This window comes from Pundamilia nyererei, unplaced genomic scaffold (assembly GCF_000239375.1).
Source record: "Pundamilia nyererei isolate P.nyererei 1_Seehausen unplaced genomic scaffold, PunNye1.0 scaffold00241, whole genome shotgun sequence".
Taxonomy (NCBI): domain Eukaryota; kingdom Metazoa; phylum Chordata; class Actinopteri; order Cichliformes; family Cichlidae; genus Pundamilia; species Pundamilia nyererei.
Genome location: NW_005187642.1, coordinates 164,755 through 187,522, shown reverse-complemented (window position 1 = coordinate 187,522; position 22,768 = coordinate 164,755). Strand labels below are relative to the sequence as shown.

At 41.4% G+C, this 22,768-nt stretch overlaps 1 protein-coding gene across 1 annotated transcript in view; it reads left to right on the top strand.

The window, feature by feature from the left end:
• macrod2 (mono-ADP ribosylhydrolase 2) overlaps positions 1-19,680 on the top strand; it is a 399,252-nt gene extending 379,572 nt beyond the window's left edge. Inside the window, exons 15-18 of the mRNA XM_005749337.2 lie at positions 422-484; positions 16,351-16,386; positions 16,804-16,866; positions 18,359-19,680. Coding sequence (XP_005749394.2) covers positions 422-484; positions 16,351-16,386; positions 16,804-16,866; positions 18,359-18,378 — 182 coding nt within the window. The 3' untranslated portion in view covers positions 18,379-19,680. The remainder of the gene's footprint in view (positions 1-421; positions 485-16,350; positions 16,387-16,803; positions 16,867-18,358) is intronic.
• Positions 19,681-22,768: the final 3,088 nt, after the last annotated feature.

The window sequence follows — 22,768 nt, the reverse complement described above, 5'->3', positions numbered from 1 at the left end:
TTAAATTACAGTTTAATATCCGCAGGGTATTAGGCAGGAAGATATGAATAAATCAGTTCAGTTCATGAAACGTAGTATAGTAAAATAACTAAAAACTAAAATAACTAAATGGAAAAACAGATTTTAAGATTTTTTTTCTTTTTATCAGTAATGTAATGTTACAGTACAGAGCTGGTAATAAATGCACAAACGTCTCAGCTGTACAGACAGAAGAAACAGACCCAAGTGAGGAGGTCTTGGATCTAAACTGTATGCAGACCGAGCCTCACGGTCCACAGCACATGCATGTTTTAAGGCATATTAACAGAGTTGCTCTGACTGAAGACTAGACAGGCTGAGCTGGGGTTTTTTACAGGCCAATGAAGACTCTTGTGTCATGTTAGAGTAGTGTAGTGTAACATCTGCTTCTTTTCCTTAACAGAGGAAGTGCAGGCTCCTCAAATGGAAGTAAATGTTGTGGAAAATCCTGACGACAATATGGAAGGTAAGATCTGATTTGTTGGATTTGATTTGTATGAATGTGCTTTTCTGGTCCAGTGTGATGCATTTGTATACTTGCATACTGAATTTGTATTTTTGTTGGTCTGTTAGTAGCACTAGTTTATACTTGGAATCAGTTTCTGCCCACCTGAAACATCAATCAGTATAGAAAGTTACGACTGCAGGGAACCACAAGTGGCCAAACACATCTCCAGCAGCCATGATGGTGATGCTGAGAACAGCCAGCATCACATTACAGCATATTCTAAAGTTATCAGTGACTATTATGACTGTCGGCATTGTTCTTTACTTGGCAGATTTTCCCTGAACTGATCATTTCAGTCATAAAAATGACTGTATTTAGCTGTCAGCTTGGTGAAGACGGCGACAAACCGTCTATTTCTCACTTTGATTAGCTGGTATCGCTTTGAGTAACTGCAGCCACTCCAATAATCAGGCTTGCTCTGCAGACTAATGGTATCAGCATATTTATCCCCATACCTTGCATAGCAATGATGCTGTGTATCATAATTGTAGCATGCTAAATCACAGCCTTTGGTTTTTACTACTACTAAAAACGTACTATTTAACTCGTAATGCAATAGTGCTCTTATTTTCTCCTAGCAGAGTCTGGTATGGAGTAACATTTTAAAGCTTCTGATTTGTGTAATAGATAGCTTAACGTAGCAAGAAGCTAGGATTAGAAGAGAGTTTGCAGGAGAGTCTTGTGTCAACAAATCCTTTGAAAAGTGTTGAGTCTATATCCAGGGCCTTGCATGGCTTATTGCTTTGTCCTCTAAACCAACACTGATGTCCCAAACAACTGAAAAACAGATCAATGGGCTAAACCATTGGGTTATTTGTACTTCATCAGTGTGAGCATGGGCACTCTAGTTTATTTGTGGTCATCCATATACCCTCCTGCTGCTAGGATGGCTAGGCTCAGGTAGAGCAGGTCATCTACTGATCAGAAGGTTGGTGCTTCAGTCCCTGGCTTCTCCAGTGTGCATGCCAAAGCACCTTTGGGCTCATTAATTAAAGTGTGAATGACACAAATAAAGCATGTGTAGGAAAAAAAAAGTACTTGTTATAGAAAAGCGCACCATCTAACCAGACTATCTAAGAGTAAGGAGTATATACTAATCCACAGATGGAACTTTTTAAGAAAACAAATGTATATTTTATAGTACTTTAAGCTCTATATATGTGTGCTTATTTAAAATATTTTCATGTGCAGTAAGAAAGTGTATTAAGGCTAGATGTAAAATAAAGGATTGTTATGTCAAGTATTCAGACATTGTTGTTGTTAACCAGAATGAAACCACTAAGTATGCTTTACTATAGAAGAAAACAATCTCTTAAAGTAATCTGCTGAAATTGTACTTTATAGTTACTTTGTTGCCATCTCTTTTTTAGCAAAGTTTCCATATATGTAGCCGTTATTTATTAAACTTCTTGAAGCCATTCACTCACGGGCTTCTCTCAGCATAGGCAGTTTGTTTCTGCACAAATAGATTATCTGTCTTTGTTACCACATTTTTCTCTGGCTTCTCACTGAGTAATTCTTTTAAGAAGTTAAGGCTAAAGTTTGGAACCCCAGCCACCCCACTTCTAAACACAAAGGTCTCAGTCACTCTCTTGCCTCTATTTCACTTTCTCCTTGACTGACATTCAATTAATTTAGGGTGAGAGTGAACATTCCTGATAGATCTGTCTCAGATAGCCTTCTCCGTTCTCCCTGAAAGCCAGTGAAATATAGCCTTCAAACTCTACAGGATTTTCTTCAGTGGAAAGCTTCACTCCACCCTGTTGACTGCCTCTTGCCTGAGCCCGCTACTGTCTGTCACCGTCTAGGCTTCCATAGGCTACATACTGCGTGGTGGCACAGTCGGGCGGTAAACAGTGGTGCCACTCCTGATTGCTGGCAGATTGCATTTGGTATAGATGAGCAGCAGCCTTGGACGGAGTGCAAACCCAAATAGTCTGAGATATTGAATATCATGCAGACCAACACAGCTTGGCTTAGCCATGCGTAACCAGCTATTCACAAGACAAGACCAAATGATTCCAGAGCAAATAACCTTTTATTAAACATAAGTGTAATCAGGCTGCCTGCTCATGGCTGTAAAGGTTAAATCTGCTTCACTGAAAGAGGTAATATAATAGTTCATAATGATGGGACGAATGCATGAGAAATCAAACAATTTGAGGATATAATATGAGGTTGCTGCACATATACACACATATGTCTGTATGTGAAGCCTGTGTGTGTGCACACAGGGATCTTCTGAGCTTCCATGTGTGACCTGCTGCTGGATTTTCAACACTGACATGACATTATATATCCACTCTGTACATTAGGTTCCTCTTCATGTTACTTATTGATTGCTTCTGTCAAAACATCAGGCAGTAACTGAAAGCACAACATTCCTCGGTTAAGTTTTGTAACAGATTTGTGCATTTCTAGAGTACATAAATACCTTTGAAGATTATCTTGCCATTCAGTCAAACAGACGTTACATCTATCATATCTTATATTTGCCTCATTTCCCCAAGAAAGGACTTATGTGTCTTATTTAACTTTTAATCTTTGATGAGCTGAATTATTTTTCCTTACTTTTCAAACTGCCTATAACTAGTTAATAACTTATGCTGGTTGCCTGGCTTTCCAGTGCAGCCTTTCTTTGCAAGACTACATCTCCCAAATTATTCACAGACAACTTTTATTTTCGTATCCCTCCTTCCCTCAATGGGTTGTTGTCCTCCATAGTGTTCGTCCAGTAGCAGCATGGATTCTGGTCCGCGCCACTCTGTCGCTCTGAGTTTGACATTGTTGTGTGTTGCATTGCAAGTGCAACAAAAAGCCCTTCTAAATCTTTGAGTGGCCAGAGCGTATGGGCTGAAACTGATTGGAAATCGCTCCCAAATGTATCTTGGATCCAAACTGCAAGAATGTTGTCTGTTGTCCAGACTTTCTAAATCCATTCTGGATAAAGTCTGAACGTGCCATAAAATGGATTTGGGCTGGCAGTCTGTGCAATCCTGGGTAACTTGGCTGCATGCACTAATCTCAAATGTGTATCCGTAGGATCAAAATCATTGGAATATGGTTAATTATATATATATATATACATGTGTTTTTTACCAGTGATCTTGCCTTGCCATTTCCCATTATGTGCCCTCTTAGTGTGAGCTAACATTACCAATTCAATCATCTCCAAAAGTCTCTTTTTACAAAAATTTGCCATATCTGACTTACCTCGCCGCCTGCCAGGAAGACTGACAGTAGCAAAAATACACCTTTACTTGCACTTCAAAGACCAAAGGCACTTGTAAACAAGCATCTGGCTTTGGGCTCGGTGCGTGTGTGTATGTGCGTTTGAGTTTGTGATTGAAAAACAAAAAGAAACAGAGAGGTAATTACCACGAATCCCATAAAAATGCATGAAAACTGATGGCCACGGAGCTACATTGTTTAATATTTCTTCCCCAAATGTATTACAAAATCTTTTTTTAAACAAGTCTTAGCTCCATGTATCTGGTTGTTAATTGCGTGAATTTTTTAAACACTTTCTAACCTGCGTAGTAACCCTATAATTTCAAAACATTGACTGGATTCGTACGCCGTGTTGAGCTTAACTAGTGCTTTAAAGCATTGCAAATTAAAACTCTAAACTTCAGTCTGAACATTAACGAGTTAAGATGAAACCATGGTTGCCAATTTGCTATCAGTATCCAAGATTAAAGATAACTCGGATGCCCCTAATCACAAAATCAAGGGAAAAAATCAGTTGAGAAAGGAAGACTCGTTGGCTCTTGTTGAGTAAAGCTTTCTAATTTGTTGCTGGGATAATTGTTCCGTTGTGTACATCATTTTATTGACCACAGAGCAGGATTTGCAGTAACTGTAGCAGACATCAAAGAGCTCCACTGTTCCTGAGGTTGTGGATGCATCCTTATTTAAAAATTACCCACTTGGTATTTTCTAGTCTTTTAAACATTCATACCAGGAGGCCACGCTGATTAACCTCATAATGAGCAGGTTACAATGTTCGTATTATTATTCACATTGAAGGATTCATTACAGACAGACTGTGTATGTCTCTACAATTTTCTTAAAAGGCCATCCTGTTTTCCACTTGCACATTTATATCTGTGGTCTCCCAGTTGCCAACAACGTTGGTTGACACCCCGTAGCTCTCACGTAGCTCAATATTACACATATGGAAGTGTGTATCACAGCTAAGCATGTCAGTCCCAGAAGAATCACACTAAATATCGCAAAGCTGAATAAAACAGTTTTGTGTTGTTCGTTTTCACTGTCGTCATCTTTGTAACTTGTTAATGTAATAATTTATTCAGTGAGTCAGGTTTTATCACTTCGTATTACCAACTACGTCCATCTCGTGTTTATCTTTCTCGCCTGTTTGTATACTGTAAATATGTTGCTCGGTTCAAGTATTTAGTCCTCCTGTTCTTAACTATATATCTATATCTGTCTGACCTCAATGCAACTTTATAAGCATCTAAAAGCAATAACTGAAGTGAAGATTATATTATGGGTTTTGATCTTGAGTATCTGTGCGAGGAAGAGATATATATGGAGGAAGGCACAGTAATATATATGTATATCTACACACACACATCATCTTGCACGAGAAATACGATTCTTTGCCTGATAGGAGAAATGCTATAAAGGCTCCACATACTGAATCAAAGCCTAAGCAGCCTATATTTATGAATATTCATAACACACTTTAGAATGAAAATCGCGGGGCTAGATTGTTATTGTGTTTGGAGGATCTGTTCAGCAAGCCTTGTTCTGGTGACTTGTGAGAGTGGGCACCCGCTTCAGTGAGCTCCTGGAACACTCATAAATTAAAATAAGACTCTTTGCCTAAAGCTAGGAATAAATAAATCTGAATTGTGAGCAGAGATTGTTTTTCCTTCATGCAGCATGATTTTCCTACAGTAGTCGATAGCTATTGTCTTAGCTCCAAAGGTAAGATTTAATGGCTGCACAGGTTCAATGTCACTGAATAAACAGCAGCTCGTCCATAATTTCTTATCAGGTTTTTAGCTGGCTTTACCTACGAGGAGCTTTTGCATGTTTTAGATTGCAAATGTTTTGTTTATTTTTGTGCTCTCTGATGATATTTATTGTTACGTGCTTGTCAATTTAGTATGTGAGCATTAGACTTACAATTTTGCTCAATATATTCCTTGAAAACATTGCTCAGGAAACCTTGCAATTAAGGAAGCCAGAATCTTCTATATGTAAGTGATCCTAAAATTTTCCTACCTTTGATTAAGCTGGCCTCTGGCAGAGGCTGAACAGGGTTGAAAGGAGCTCCTTGACTATGGAAGGAGGCTACTTTAGCGGGGTGGCTGGGTGCAGACCAGACGAACAAATAAGGGACAGACTGTAATGGGATACTAAAGCCAAGCAGAAGGAAGCTTGCAGGGGAGACAGAGAGACATACCCAGCAGGTTATCACAAACATTTTAGCCTCAACACAGCAGAGACAAGGCCCCATTACAAAAATACAGAGCTTACATCCCCCCCTGCTCCTCTGTCCCTTCTTTCTTTGATTCCTTTTCACTGCTCAGACTTGTTCTGTTGTTTAAAGCATCACAACAACTAAAGAAAACGCAACTTCATCGTAATTATCCAAGTTTTCACTTGTTATTTGAATGCCTTCATGTCACAAACTGCAAGCACCAAATGTGTATTTTTTTCCCCGCTGCCCTGGTGGCCGGGATGTTTTGAACATGCCGTATTGATGGCCGTGACTGCTTTATTTAGCACTGTGGCTTCGCCACAACCACTCACAGCTTACTGTATGCGATGTTATGATCAAAAAGCCCAGCTGCATCCACGAGTACCATATGGTGCCCAAGAACATGCACACAATCCAGCTCTCGCCACTTCACAAACAATAACAAAAAAAGTTTCAAATAGAGGCTCAAAAAAATCCCCTTCTAACAACCGTCTGGAGAATTGGTGGCATTTTCTTGTTAGGAAGGTTTATTTGGGGGGATATTATTGATTTCTATGTATTTTACTTCCTTATTGTAGCAGCTTGAGTGGTAGAGACCAACAACAAGCCTAAATGGCTCTTCTGAGTCCAACGCACTCGGAGGCTCGAAGTTCCAGTGAATTTATCCCACAGTTACTAGTATACTCCACTTAGAGTTTGATGTCGCTTTGCATTTATGGTCCTTTGTCTACAAAAGCAAAAAAGCTTTACTTAATTGGTTGTATTGCACCCCTTTGTCTTGGTCTTTTGTGAACAGTGGGATACTGGTGATGTAAACCTAATTTTGGAGAGCAGCGCAGCCTTTCCTGTGGTTAAGGGTTGTCAGCACACAATTAACTTTTGGCATAACATTGTATACTGTAACACTGTGTGGCTCCTAGGGGAGCAGGCTGCCACTAAATGAAGATACTCGGCTAAACTTATATTTTATAGCCTTTTATACCGACTGTGAAAGTTCAGTATGAGCAGCTTTACCAGTCACATGCTGTGGCATTGTTTCTGAGTACCGAGTGGTCACATTAATTCAGCTTTTCTCCTTATTATTAAAATCAGTTTGACTCCTGCTTTTGATGTACTTTGGCAATTTTGGGTTACTCTGTATCAAATAAACATAACAGAGATAAAAACACAAACGTTTCTGAAGCTTCATCGTGAAAAAGTGTAGCATGGTCATATCCAGTTCATTTAGACCGATAATGAAACCAGCAGTTAACTTCATCTTTAAGCTGCTCACACACAGTTCGCATCGCTGTGAAGTTGACGACTGGTCAATTCGGACGTTCCAGGATCTGGTTGCCTAGGTTACCCTCAACAATATTCTTTTCTCTCATTGGTAGTTGGTTTAACTTTGCTTCAAAGTTGACAAAAGTTTATCTTGGGCCCGCCCACTTCCCATCACCAGCAGTTATTTCACCCACAGTCACTTGATGTTGTGGAATTTTATTCAGTTTCTGTGGTCCCTGGTCACCACGTTACTGTGACGCTTCCAGTGTGGATGTAGCTTTAAGAAATTTCACAACATAGTTCTGCCGTTCTCTCCTTTAGTCAACAACATACATAGAAAGAGAGGTATATAGAAAAGCACGCAGAGAGGTATACTACCAAGGAAGTTCAACACAGCCAGAATTTTGTTGCAATAGCTGGTTTGACAAAACCTAAAACCCTGAGATAACAGGTAATACAACGGTGGTTACAGCACCTGTGTGCACTAGCATGCAAATATCATACAAAAATTATTCATATTGCAGTCTCTTCTCCTCTAGAGGGATTGTCAGCTGAAAAAAGGGTGCTAAAAATCTACAATGAACATAAAACTAAAGAACAATGAAATGCAACAGTGTTAGAAATAACATGAGAGATTAATGCTGCAGAAATCTGGTGATTTAACATACAGAGAAGTTAAATTTACATTTTTATTCAAGTTTACTATTTTACGGCTGAGTTTATTTGTAAGGTGATGGCTTCACATTAGAGTCTGAAACTTTAAACTGCAATCATTTAAACATGAAATTAAATCGCTTTAGTTTGTCAGCAGATCAAAGTGAAATTTATTTTATTGATGGAACAGGTGTTGATGTGTGCTCTGTGCTCTGGTAGCTGCATATCCAGGAGTTTAAAAGAGACTTAACAGCATATTAGAATCCACTAAAGTAACATTTAGACATTTTCAGGATCAACACCTGGAGACTCACAAGACAATGCAAGAGTCACAGAATCGATGTTGCACTTAAAACGTGCTGTAAGTAAAAGAATCGGTGAGATTTTGAACATAACCTCCTGACCAGGCAATGTGTTCAGTACGAGTTACCATGGCGATTTAGCCAGGTTAAAGAGAGCTACTGTGGCGCTTCTGACTTGAAGCTCGCTCCACGTAGCTTGTTAACTCTTTCGCGCCGTTTCATAGCACAACCCTCTAGTCAGAATCGTAATGCCAACACAGAAGCATCTTAAACCTTCTTTCTAATGACCGATAGGCAGCGACTCCTCTGGCTGCAAAAAAAAAAAAAGTATACATATACAGGAAAACATCCCTCCTGCTCCTTTTATCCATGACCTCAGTAAACACTTTCCTGTCAAGGCTGAGGATACAGCCGTCTTACAGTGGCATTGAGAGCTTTGAATGCACTGCAACTCCACAAACACAGAGAAATAAACAAACCATCTTCACTAATGTGACAGCCCATTGCGCATCATTTATGCTGCAAAGTGTGAAAAGCGAACCACATACTGGAACGTGCTGCAAATATACAGAAAAACTGTTAGTAGCAACCAAAAAAAGCACTGTTGTCGAGGGGCACTAAAAACTGATGAACATGGCTAGGTACAGGCTTGATGTTGCCATGGTGACACATGAAACAACTGACTCGACTACCTAGCAGTGTGCAGCTAAATATTCTGTATTTGAACACCTAAACAGTTCATATATTTCCCACATAGCAGCCTGGATCATTTTGCATTGTGGAGAAACACAGAACGCTGGTCATTTAGTTGGAGATGGAGAGCAGCACACACTGTCTACAGTGTCCATTACGTTGGTCACCTCTGGCCCAGAAGCTGGCTTCAAAGAGAGGGGGCCTCATCCAACAGGCTACACTTTTTCTCTTCTTCTTTGAAGCTCCTCTTTTGATCAATTCTCTTATCCCGTCCCCACCCACTGTTTGGTTCACAAAAACGGCAAATGAATCAACTCTCAGCAGAGAGAGAATTTGTCAGCCAGAAGAGAGGCAACAAATGTGTTTTTGAAATGTCTGGAACATATTTTAGTCACAGTCACCGAGACACACGTATTATAAAATACACACAGACACAAAAGACGCTGTTTGAGTGATGATGAGTGATCTCTGTATGGGTTCCCTGTCTCCTGGAGGGGGAGAGGAAGACTTGATGTCTACAGTTTTTATAGAATATAATGAACTGATTTACTGAAAATTTTAATATTCATTAGCTGCAGTCCAACATTATACTATATATAACAACAGCCCAATATTGTCTTCTATTGTCAAGCTCAGTTCTGATGCTCATGTGCCAATTTTTGGCGCTTTAGTTGGGCGGGCAGGGTCCACATGGGCACCCTGACTGTTCTACGGCTATGCAGTCTAACACACATTTTTAAACTTTTCATCAGTTTGAACTACAGTAGCTCATCTGTTTGGACCACATGGCCATTTCTGACCAATGACCATGTCGGTGGTTCACCACTGTAATTTCTTTGGACCAGTTTTGATAGATACTGATTACTGCAGTTTAGGAGACGCTCTGACCCAGTCGTCTGGCCATCACAGTCTGGCTCTAGTCAGACTCACTCATACCCTAACGCTCACCCGTTTTTCCTGCTTCTATCACATCAACTCTGAGAACAAAATGTTCGCTTGCTTCATTAGTTTCAACTTCAGTACCATACAGTTTTTTGCCGTCGTGCTATGTCATTAAAATGTATCACTGAAAATATATCTGCAGAGAAAGAGGGTGAACAGCTTCATCCTTTATCATGATGTCTCCGTTACGTCCACGTCCACTGCTGAAATATACGTGGTGCTTTTAATGAGGTTCGCCAATCAAGCTGCTCCTTTTCTGACCTTTCGGTGATAAACAGCTGCTCTGCCCGGGCTTCTGTTTTCTCTGCAGTCTAGACAAGCACTTTGATTATATTGACCAGTCCAATCCATAAGGAAAACCTTGAGCTGCCCAGAAGAGGCATCACTTCATAACTGCAAGTCAATGCATAACTGCAAAGACGGCAACACACACACACACACACACACACCCGGGCCATCCTCTGCAAACATGCCTCTTCCACACCTCGCTCAGACGTGACGTGTCCCATTTTAATGTATCACAGGGGTTAGCCGGATCACCTAGCGCCGGATTCATCTCTCCCCCTGCAAGACCGTCTGTGTCTTGATATAGTAAACCACAATAGGTATTGAAAACAGCAGCGGGCATCTACCTGCAGCAGGCCCTTTAGCAGCACAGGGAGAGTCTAAAGATTATGTAAAGTAATTCAGTGAGTGATGAGAGAGGAGCAGGCCACCACTGACAGCAGGTTTAGCAGGTATGTAGGTCACACAGGGGGAGGCCTTTTTTGCATTTTTCCCTTCCGTGTCTATTTTTGTGTTGTCTCCCTCTCTTACTTCTTTACTTAATCAGTTATTCACTTATTCCTTTCATCTCTTTGCATCACAGTGTTCTGGCTCTTTTTTAAAAAAATCCACTCTGTTGTCTTCTGACAGACGGTGGTGACTTTCTCGCACTACCTTGGACGAAATGGGTAATAGAAAAAGACTAAAAAGAGAGATTAAGGAGAGACTTTGCCAATGGAGACAACATTTTTACTGGCTTTCGTGTTTCTTTCAAACCCTTTGCATTATCAAAGGATTGCCACTGGTCATTTTTGTAGCATATCTGAACCCCCTTCTTCTCTTGCCATTGCTGGCTGCCTTTTAATCATCTTCACTTCTCCCCGAGTAGTAGCTTAACCCCAAAGCAGATGGTGTCCTGTTCTCTTTTCACTCATTCGGAGTACTTTGTGTTTTCTCATCTTGTCAAGCATGGCCCAGGCCTCTGTAATGAGTTTGGGCCTTTTCAGTCTGTTTAGAGGACCCTGACACAACTCTGAGCCGCCCCACCGCAGCCACCACTACAAGGTTACCCAAACCCGCAGGGGAGCACAATGCTACTTAGTGTCCACAACCCCTTGGCCTTTTCTTGGGGAGAAGAAAGGCAGAATATTAATGAAGACTCTTGGCTTTTCAGGAGGATAGCAGTAGAGAGGGGCGGTCAGTGTTTACTGAACAGGCTTGTTTTCATCTCCCTAGCCCGCAGGTCACAGCTCAATGCTCTTTAATTGGCTCAGATTGTCAGACAGTGTTCCATCTCGTAGAAGAGAAGACTCTAGCTATCAAATGCTGCCTCCAGCACCACCACCACCCCCTACTGCCTCCCTTTACAAAATCCCCTCCTCTTTTTACTGCTTTGAGAGTGGCAGCTCATGCAGCTAAGCTATTTCCACAAGCATGTACTACAAACTTAAAATTAACATATGAAAATGGGTTGCTTTCCACATTTACCAGCTCATTAGTTCTTTTGGTTGGGCACTTGTTGAGCTCCACCCATTCTTGTTTTGCCTGAGCAGGGATGTCTTTAATTATCTTTGCAGTAGGCATATCAGACCCAAAGCTATTAGCCCATGCAAAGTTCAATGAGGGACTCTTTGATACTTGTTAAATATACATAACCCAGGACATACCAGGCCCGAGTCCCCTGTAGACCACCCAGTTTAAATAATTTTCCTCTCATCCCCCTGAAAAGAATAGAGCACCGACAGATACTGGCATCGACCTTGACATTTTCCTTCTTTTTTCTCTCAAGATAACTCTCTCATTGAACAAGCCGTGGCCCTCCAACTGCATCACAAAAGCTCCAAACAACAGACTGAACTCAGGCAAAATAGAAGTACTTAATGCACTCGGTGCAAGACGTCGCGCATTCTCTAGTGAACCGTTCATGTGCTGATGGCTTTCAGTTGTTCCTAGACTGATATCGCCATGGCTCATGTTCATTGTTAGAGTGGAAGCAGCTGGACACCTGTGTGATCTGCTTGGGATCAAAGCTCCGAGATGTGTTCAGACACAACAGACCAGCCTGCCATGCCATGCTTTAAGGATCAAATGAACAGAAGAAATTCTCCTAAGGGAACTGACACTGTAGAGCGCAGACACTTCTACACCTCGATCGATTTTTTTTCTTTTCTCTTTTCTTTTTTTTTTTAACTGCTCAAGATGACGAGATTAAAAAAGACTGTGAGATGTCCTGTGGCTAAAGGACGAAGGGAACCTCCTGTTCTGCTCACGGCTCCTGTCTGGAACATTAAACAGAGACGGTTCCCATGCTGCTATGTGGGTGACCCATGGGGACTGCCTCCCTTGCGAGCCGGCTGAGTTGGAATGACAAGACCATTAAAAGTTGCGTAAAAGCAGAAATGCTGGTGGTCATGACAAACACCATTTAACAATGATGAGTACACTTATCACACAAAAGCTACAGCTAATCAAAAATCCGTCTCCTATTCAAACATTGTTTTCACATTTTAACTCGCCGCTGCTGCAGTTCAAACACACTTCCTGTCGTCGCTGAATATTGTGCTGCGGTATACTAATGCTGACCAACAAAACGCTAACTACCGCTTGTCTAATAAATGAATGGAAGGTGGGGGGATGTAATTTTCTGCTTGTCTGCATGCGAGGGTGACTTATGCCCAACTCTCTTCCTTCCTCTCCCTTCTCTCATGTGTGGAAATGTGAGCGCATGCAGTTTTCCTCCTTCTTGATGGTTTTCTCTCCAGGATGTTTTTAACTGAACTTCTAAAAGGCTGAAATGACAGAAAAAAAATGTTAAAGAACTTAAAAGTTAGTTAACGTTTGAAATGTTTCTGATATTCCGGGTGACCTCTGCCCATCTCTAAATTAGTCCGGCTTGATCTCCGTCTCCTTCGTCTTCACCAAAACACGATGATATCATGACCGATAATAACTGATTACAGTTCAAATATGTGGAATCAGATCAAAAACCCTTTTGGAAAATCTCATTACCAGTCACCTCATCCAAGTTTGCCGGTCTCAGTGAAGTCGAGTCTCTCTTTTGCACGCCCTCACTCATAAATTTGGGGTCGCTCATCTGTTGGGATGGCAGATTTTGTCACCTAATGTAAAGTCTTTCATGCATAATTGATCAGTAAGTCCAGTTATGACAGCACATCTGAAAACTGCTGTGCTGATTAAAGAAGCAGTGCATTTGTCTAGTTCGGTGTCTGGGATTAGAGGAAAAAAAACACAAGAGATGTCAGTGTGTTGTAATAAAAACATCATAAAACATAAAACATACTAAAATTATGGATTTCATTATCTTTACCCGTAAGATTGGAGCATAACTGGCAGAAATCTTTGGCTTCTATAAGTTGTGAAATCTTTACATTTTAAGATTTGTTCATGCGTTGTTGCAAAGATTCACTAAATTTGCTAACAAGCTGACAGACAGACAGTAAATAAGGTTATAGAAGTATTTGAATTATTCCTATGATAATGTTATCGTGAATGAGCCTCGTGGCCGTGATCGTTCGAAAGTAAAAATCTGATCTCTCGCAGCCCTGAAGTGTTCTGCTTTCTTCACAAAACAACACAAAGTGGCTTTTAGTAGAGCTGAAAGAGAATTAAGAGACCTTGTTGCGCAAGTGTACGAGAGGACAAGTACATTAGAATCTCTGTTTTCCGAAAACGATGCTTCGCAGGTCCTCAACTGGCAATTTTAATAAATGGCAGCAGCAAAACACCGGTCTCGGTGTCAAAATTGAAAAGGTGACTCCTGCGTCCTGGCCTTCAAGCCAGCGTACAAAGAAAAAGACCAATTTCCTCCTACAACAAGACAACGACCCAAAGCGCAGCTCCAAGCTATGCACGAAGAATTTCGAGTGGAAGAAGTCAGCTGATAAGCAATCAGCAGAGAGGCCAGCACAGTCACCAGCTCTCAATTATTTTGCCCTCTTTCTGTAGACTCACATTAACCCATGTACATACAAATTCTGTAACCAGGGCTGAATGCTCGTAATTTACATACCAGCATGGAGGCTGGGGGTCACCATCAAGGACCCCTCAAGTCCTTGGTATTAAAAAACATTGCTGTAAGCTGTCCACTTTCCCCGCTGAGGGAGTAGTCAATTCACTCTGTTTTTCTTCTATTTTTCTTATCTGCCCTCTGTGGACTGTGCTTCTCCTTCACCAGAGGCCCATTTTTCTTCTCCCCCCCCCAAAAAAAATCTTGTTTATGTGTTTACCACAGCACCCTCTGATGCTCCTCTAAATGATAGCCCTTTCACTGTCAGCACACAGGAGTCAAATTAGAGAACGAGAGAAACCAATGCTGCTGTTCCCTCCGAGCTTCAGTCAGAAAGAAGCTGAAGCCACAATCAACTGAAAATCTGAACTTTTTTTTCCTTCGTTTTGATCAGTGTTTGGTATCGAAAGGGGAGGAGGATGCTACCCAAGCTCCAAGACCGTGTTGTCATTACCTAGGAGAGAACAAAAAAGGAGCATCTGGAATGAGGCCGCTGCTTCAGTGAGCTCCTGCTGCTACGCGTAGACATGCTAAGCTAGTTCATACGACGGAGGCTGTATTGCAGTGTCGGGCACATTTCCCATGTCTCGCCATCAGCTTTAATGCACATAGAGATTATGTGGAAAAGCGTTAATGAACGGCATATCATTTGATGCGTATGCATAATTAATTACTTCACTATTGATGCCATACGGGTAACACATCCAAAACACATCTGGCACAATGTGCGTGTCATGCTTCCTGTCAGTTTAGTCTATTACAGCAGGAAAATCTGCTTCTTTGATTAATTTATAATAAGCCAGAAGACATTAAAGGGAAATTCTGGGTTATTTAGAGCTGCTTTCCTTTTCTGGTTATTTTTCATCTGGATGAGTCATTTTGGTTGGTTCTGATAGCGTTTTACTTAAAGTCACGTCTGGGATCTGGGGACAGGCTGGCAAAAAATTCAAATTAAGTTTTAAATAAGTTCATTTAAGCCAGATAATTTAAACCAATTACTACTTGGAGGAGACAAAAAACAGTTTGAAGCGCACTTGTCGCACTGCTGGCAAGCACAAACGAATCAAGATTTGTAGTCTACATATGGTGCGTGCGTTACTATTTTCCCACATCAATTATGCTCCTAAGTATAATTACGTTATTACTGATAGAAATCACAGGCATTGTGCCAAAGCAATAAAAAATAACATCCAAGTTATAAATAACCAGAAGATAAAAAGGACATAATATAATTCCAAGGCCGTTTCCATGCCACAGATCAAACGGTAAAAGAAAGCAGGGGGATATTGTTGTTGCTTCATCCTTCCTGCTTTTCTGCAGTCCTTGAGTCCCGGTGGTGTCTTGGAGAGGAGAAATTTATCCCAATATGTTGCAACAGATTAAATCAGTTTTATACTGAAGAAGCAGTATAATGGATTTTCTACACAGCTGACAGAGTCCTAGTGAGACAGCCAGCGAGGGAAAGCTATTGTGCAATGCACAAACTTTCATCTCGCTTTGAGGACCTTAGATACCTGCAATTACAACCGTGAGTGTATAATGACCTCAACCGCAGCCTTGTTCCTCTGAACATACAGAACACCGGAGCAGCCTTAGACTCCATGGTTGCTTCTATCATCCCGAAGCAGTTGTATTTGTTTACATTATCACCAGTCTGCCTGGGGAGTGTGGTTATTTTTATGGTCTGCTTTGTTTGGTTGATTGCTGTTGCGAAAGGGGGGAGCGCGGAGGTTTGCTCTGGGAGTGACTACGAAGGAGTTGTGCGACTACAGAGGTAACGGGGAGGATAGACGGGGAGAGGGAAGCGTGTAGAGGAGGGTTGGGGGCGTCTGTGTGTGTGTGGTGGGTGGATGTTGGGGGGGTCTCAAGCTGCCTTATGGGAACGGTGGTTTGTAATTAATTTTGAATGCATCTCTCTCCCTTCTCAGATTTTGTTTTGTTCTGTTTTGAAGTGTTGCACTTCAGGAGGGCGCTGAAATTCCAGGCTTGAGAGTTGAAGCATCAGGATAAATGGAAATGTTTGCTCACGAAATCCTGGACTGGTTCCAGGATGATCGACTCTGTTGGTCATAAAGCATTTTGACAAAAGCACAAAGAGTCGCTGAATAATCCTGCATAATGGCTGCGTTTACCCAAACTTGAGTCTGTTTAACCGTATCTGCGTGCACGAATCGACTTTTAGAATAGCTAACATGTGCGTATTTGTGTGTTCTCCATGTTACAGATTCTCAGACGAACGACACTGGCACCAGCAGTGGAGGTGAGCCGAGATTATGCGTTTTCAGAGTAGAGACTCCCTAACAGCCTGACAGCCACATCCCTTCCTCAATTTCTTCCCTTTTTTCACAACACAGTACATATTAGCCTTTGATTATATAAAAGATGCATTTAAATTTTAGAGCTGGGAAGCTGCAGACAGCATCAGAAGTCGGTTTTTTAATGAATTCACATATAAAAAAATCATTATGAGATGTTCGCATAATCTTCAGTCCTGATCTGAAGCCGTCTCTCTTAGCTCCACTGTAACTACAAACCGAACTCAGGCTCACAAGCTTGGCGAGGCAGCGCTTGTTTAGGTATATTGATGCTTCTTGGCACAGAAAAGTGGGAAGGGCTGCCTGATTTTCATGGCCTCTTGTAATATTTCCCCGCTCTCCTTTCTTTTACTCCCTTCTAGGAGAGACGAACGATCCTGTCGAGGACTCGGAACAAGCTGATTCAACTCTAACTCAGTCCAAAGGTAAAAGCTTGAAAGAAGCACTCACACCCGCTTACTGGCTCACACTGATGTCACACACATCTCTATAAGTGGATTCTTATTAGTGGCCACAGCTGCTGAATTAAAATTCACTTCTTTTCGAGAATCCTCCGCTGCGCACAGCCAAGTGTTACCCAGCTTCACCCTACTTGTCTCCATTCCCCCTCCCCGTCTGTCTCCATCTCCTTGTCTCTGTGGGGGCAGGCAGCCGGCAGTACGTGTTCCTTCAGGGCCAAATGCATTTGTAAATCCTCTGTACCCATTTCAGGTCTGCAACTATAACCCTGATATTTTAGTATATGCGCGTCGGCACGTCTTTGGAGATTGAGTATGATGAATTACCTGCACCCTCAACTATTGGGCATTTAATAAATCAAGTGTGCAAAGCATATTGTTTTAACATGCAGCCAAAACAGACTGTAGGGGTAATAATAATGCCAATAAATCATATCTGATAAGGATACTACACTGGTGTTATCCTCAGGTCTTCGTTGAGATTTAGGCTAATAAGACAGCATATAATTTGAATGTAGTCATCTATGGAGGGTGCTATTAATTTCTGTGAACACGCTTGTTCTCTGTGTGGGTCCAAAGAAGCGATGAGCCAAAAAAGAAAAAAATGGCTTTCGGATTTGGGCGTCGTATAGTTTCCAGGTAGAAAAAATTCATTTAAGCAACTGCTACGAACAGATTGTTGGGGTTGAATAAATAGGACAGGGAAGCAGCGTATGAAATAACTTGGCAGAGGTAGGCGGGTTGGTGTAGAAAGGAGAGAGCTTAAACAATGCCAGACAAAGCAGCCAGGAAAAGGGGAAAAAAAGCCTGTTGCTGGACAACCGAGTGCATCAGGGTGGGACTGTGTGCGAGGGAGATGGTTAGTTCATAGTGTGCCGTTAAAATTAGCCAGAGTACAACATCAAAACTTACTGTATGACATTTTTAGAGCAAAGTTGATGTGTTGTTTTATCTTCAAACACAAAAATCACGTCATTTGCGGTGAAATGGGAACAGAGGAAACGGATCTGCCTCGATGTCTCTGTCTGCCGCACACAATTTTTCGAGCATCACTGAGCTGGATTTTGACGAAGCTTTGAGTTGTTATAAAGTACGTGTCATCCCTGTTTACTGGCATTTACAGATTAGTGCTTTTGTTTCATTTGACTTGTATTTATGTACTCCTTTACAGTCTAATGCAATCCACAGCCAGAAATCTTGAACTCTTTTCACAATAAAGACAACATTTGACGACCTCCCCTTTACCCTTAATGATGATCAGTATATATCAATAAAGACGTGGTTTGATGACCAACAGTTTTTGGGTTTTTCCCACTAACCTCTGATGATGCTGATGCTGATTCTGATTACGCCAAAAAAAACAAAAACGTTCAGTTTAGAAAAGAGCTTCAAGGGTTGCTCCTAGTACGCCTTCAAGACAGAGTGTTGAGGAAATGTCTTGTCATTTGTTTCCATCCAGGCACTGAGAAGAAAGACTGACCAGCTGAAGGGAAGACAATCAGCCTCATCTGACAGCCAGCAAACTGTGCGAAGGCCACACTGGTGTCAGCCTGGCCCATGTCAGTATGGGCTCTGACACTGGCCCAGGAAAACCAGTTACTCACAAGATGCTCACATTCCCAACTTTACTTACCCTCCCCTCTCTTGGTTAAACTATTCATCCCTGAAATATGTATGTACTATATGTATATGTATGTACAAAACCTTACTTATAGGACTTGAACATATCAACCAGAAAAGATGAGCCATACCTCACTGTGTGTTCGAGTCATACATCATTCTGCCCGAAGGGTGCAATGAGATAAACCAGGTTCAAGTCTTGCTATTTGATAAACCCACTGTGAGAGCATGGCGAAGCTGTCATTGGACAACAGCCACAGCTCCTACATGTTGACACTCCCGGCTGGGTGATGCTAAACATCAACCATCCTTTTTAGTTTTTACTGACGCCACCAGTACAGTCACGATGGCGCTCGGTAGTGGGACGACAGCCTGCATTTGTAATCTGCTTTGGAGTGCGACACACCGACACCTGCCACGTCTCCTCACACACCGCCGCAGCTTCGATTTCCATTCTTTAGTCAGATCGGCCAATGCCCCGATTCGCGTTGCGGTCTGTGAGGCGACGTGCCGCTTGCCAGGCCTTTCATCTGAACATCACTAATCAAGTCTCATCTCCGCTGCTGCCGTGACTGCAGCTTTACTCATTTTAACCAGGAAACTGTTCATTAACGCCCGTGCACATAAACGAGGATGTGAGTGTCTTTTCAACAAATCGATTTGAGTCTTCTTTTTAATTTCCCCTCCCTCCCCTTTCCTTTTTCTTTGCCATTTCCAGTGCATGCCAGGAAATTGCTTTGAACTTCACCTACATAAACAAGAATTGCAGTCTTCTTCGCTTTCGCTTGTCTTCTTACCAGATTGTCTATAATTGTATCGAATGAATCTGCCTTATTTCATATCAAATTACAAAAAAACCATCACAATCACAGACCTGAGGAGGAGATGTATGAGTTCTTGGTTGTGTATTGCTTGCAGATGATTTGTATTTTTAAGTACATGTAATGGCTAACACCTGTTTTTTCTTTCTTTCTTTAATTTTTAAAAAAGGGGTTTTGGTTTGTTTCAAATGTTGGTATGAGTCATTAATCATTTTCAGTGGTGCCATACTAAAGATCAGAGAAATTACAGTTCTTAGAAATGATGCCTTCATACTTTGATGTTTGCTTTGCTAAATTATAACACAAAAAACAACTAATAAAATTTAAGGTGGAAGCAATGGGTCAGCTTTTAATGTACCTTGTTTTGTGTCTTGATTCGTTGCCATCGTCATGACAGCAGCGTATGTTTTATTTTATTCTAATAGCGACCAGCACAGTCGGTTTCCTCTCAGCTGTGTGTGAAATTCAACAACTGTAACAGAGCAATCAGTCGTGTGTCTCTGGGCAGTCAGAAACAATTAGTCTGTCCTTTGATCTCCTGCATGCTCACTCCCTGGCCCTCAGGCTCTCCCTTGTATCAAACGAGACAAGATATCTGGCAGAACCTCTAACCCCAGAGCCCTCCCACCCTCTGAGAAACGCCTGAGACCTCACAAAAAGCTTGTTACCACAGTCTCAGTCTCAGCTTATCAAAGAAGCTCTTATCTGCAACAAAACTAGCACGTATATAAACAATTAGTCGCTGTGGCCACAATTCAAAACCTGAAAGTGGCTACACAGCACCTTATACTTAAACTCACCTTTATTTGAATCTCTGCTGCACACTTAACGCAAAATCACGTGACTGCCTGACACATACAATGCTGCAATGAGGAAAAAAATACATGCACACAATAAAACACAGACTTCAACTACAGTACAGGAATGTGCAGACATTTGATGGTCTTCAGATGGTATTGCATGGTAGCTCAAAATCTGATGGTACTTGTCATAGTTCCATCATGTTGACACAGTCTCCAACACGACTGGTTGAAATGCAGCCTCAAACAAAGCGTCCACTGTGTGTAGACACTCACTGCTGTATCTCTCTGCTGACCTCCTTCATACTTTTTGACAATGAACTGAACCAAAACGTATACATTTGGATTTTTCGCTCCATAACACCTGTTGCCACTGATTTTCAGTCCAGTTATTGTGTTACTTAGCATACCTCAGCCTTTTCTCCCTGCTTCCCTTCCTTATGAATGGCTTCTCGACAGCCACCCTCCCACTGAGGCCGTTTCTGATGAAGCTTCAGTAAACAGCAAATGGATCAGATGAAGTGCCAGATGCATCTATCTGATCCTGTGTCACGTCTTTGGTGGATTTCTCCTGATTTCTTAAGGATGCGATTTTTGGATGCTGTTCATCAGCTATAGATACATTTTTAAAGGCTGTTGCTTCTTTTGTCCTCCACTTGTCCAGTTTCCTTATTTTTTATTTAGTATGCTTAGATCTGCCAGGGTTTCAGCTAATAGCTCCTTGGGAATCACCTTGCGTTACAAAAATACTATGTTATGCTTGTCAAACTGTGTTATGTTTGGCATTTTTCATAGATTCAACTAAGAAATGAGAACTAATTCTTTTCTTGACAGGCTGGTGTTAAAGTGCCTAAAGATACAATTGCAAATTGGTTCTTTGCTAAGTTGTCTATTATATGTGGACACAGCACAGGTTCAGCACTTGAGTTAGGAGCCTTTTTATTCTTGAATGATTCATTTGTTAGTGTTAAGTGGATTTAAAATAAAAAAAATAAAAACAATTCCTTGGAAAATCGTCTGGTACAAGGACTGGAATGGAAGTGAGTGGCAAAAGCAGCCAAAAGAAAGCCTGGAGAACTATCTCTCAATACCACTTTAAACATTACAAGAAGGTCCGGCTACTTGGAAGAAGAATACGAAGCAATGAGGGGTGGCTGAAGACTTTTGCACAGTACTTTTTGTCCAATTTGAATCAAATTTGCTGACTTAATGACACCCCACATATTAAAAGTTAATGTGTGACATCACCCACTGGTGTGTGTGGACCTGCATGTTGAAGCTTTTTGGACCCAGAAGTGAGCACGTTTAGAAGAGAAGAGGAAACTCAAAGTACTTACCTTACACTAGGTCAGGAAAGTGCACAGCACAGACATAGGTGCCTGCTAATCCGTGCTAATTAACACACTAATAAATCAGTCAACAAAATTAGAGCATAGACAAGCTATACCAAATAGTGACACAGTAAGCAATATTTTTGTTCACATTCTTTAGAAAAACACCACACCACAGTCGATACAGTTCATTAACTCGTATTAGCTGAGGTGAAGTCTCAAGTCAACCCCAAATAAAACGGTCACGCCACTTACTAATGCAAAACCTTTTGCCTTAATGAAATCTAAAGGAGTGAATCATGAAAAATCTTACTCCACCTCCCTAGACACCCGTCTGATTCACCAACGCCAGGTTTCCATATAAATTCACAAGCAAGAGTACCAGTACGGCAGCTTTGTGTGGTTCAGTGTAAATAAGCAAAGGTGTTGTCTGAATACCATTAAGGCAGTGTTATAGATACATAAAAGGAGAAAATACCCAGCCACACTCAAAACCTCTAAAAACTGAACAAACCACTGTTTTGTTTTGATTACTCTTGGTACTCAGAAAGGGGGACATCTACTGTTACTACTGTGACAACAAGCATGTGAGGTATAATTACAACTACTTTGCTAGGCGGCCACCAACTCCCCAAAAGGAAACAAATTCTTGCATGTTTCATTACCCAACAGAAATGGGCATTCATCAAGAGCTGTTGGCTTTGCTGATTTACGCTGTAATCCAAGCACGAAACAGAATGATAATTAGACAAGAAACAAAATTTGGAGGAGACAACACAGGCTGCTGCTGCAAAGAGCTTTAGGTGGGGAAACTTTATGAGTGCAAAGCGAAAAACTGTACTTTATAAACATAGCTGCTCTCCTGATTGCAGTATTTGCCATTAGCTCAACCCTGGTTGCAGGTTATGTATACATATCATTTCTGTACATGTGACCTCAATGCTCTTTCGTTCAGAGAACACCGAGCTCAGATGAGAATGTGACTCCAGAGAGAGGTAAGGTAAGACGACTGTGTGCTGCAGACGCCTACTGCACTAAACGTCCACCATGGCTGGCCCGGATGGCTGTCAACAGGTTTTGTTGTGTCATAATTGTGCAACAGCCACTCAAAATGATGGATACGTGTGCAGATGAGTGTTGTTAGACCACTGGGTTGCATACTCTTGTATTAGTGTAATCACTACATTACAAGTGCATGCTGGCATGGTTGGGCAGTTGAGATCCCAACTTCTTGAAATACAACACATGTTTTTAGAAAGCTGAGCTAAGTTTCACTAACTAGCTAACACAGCATTTT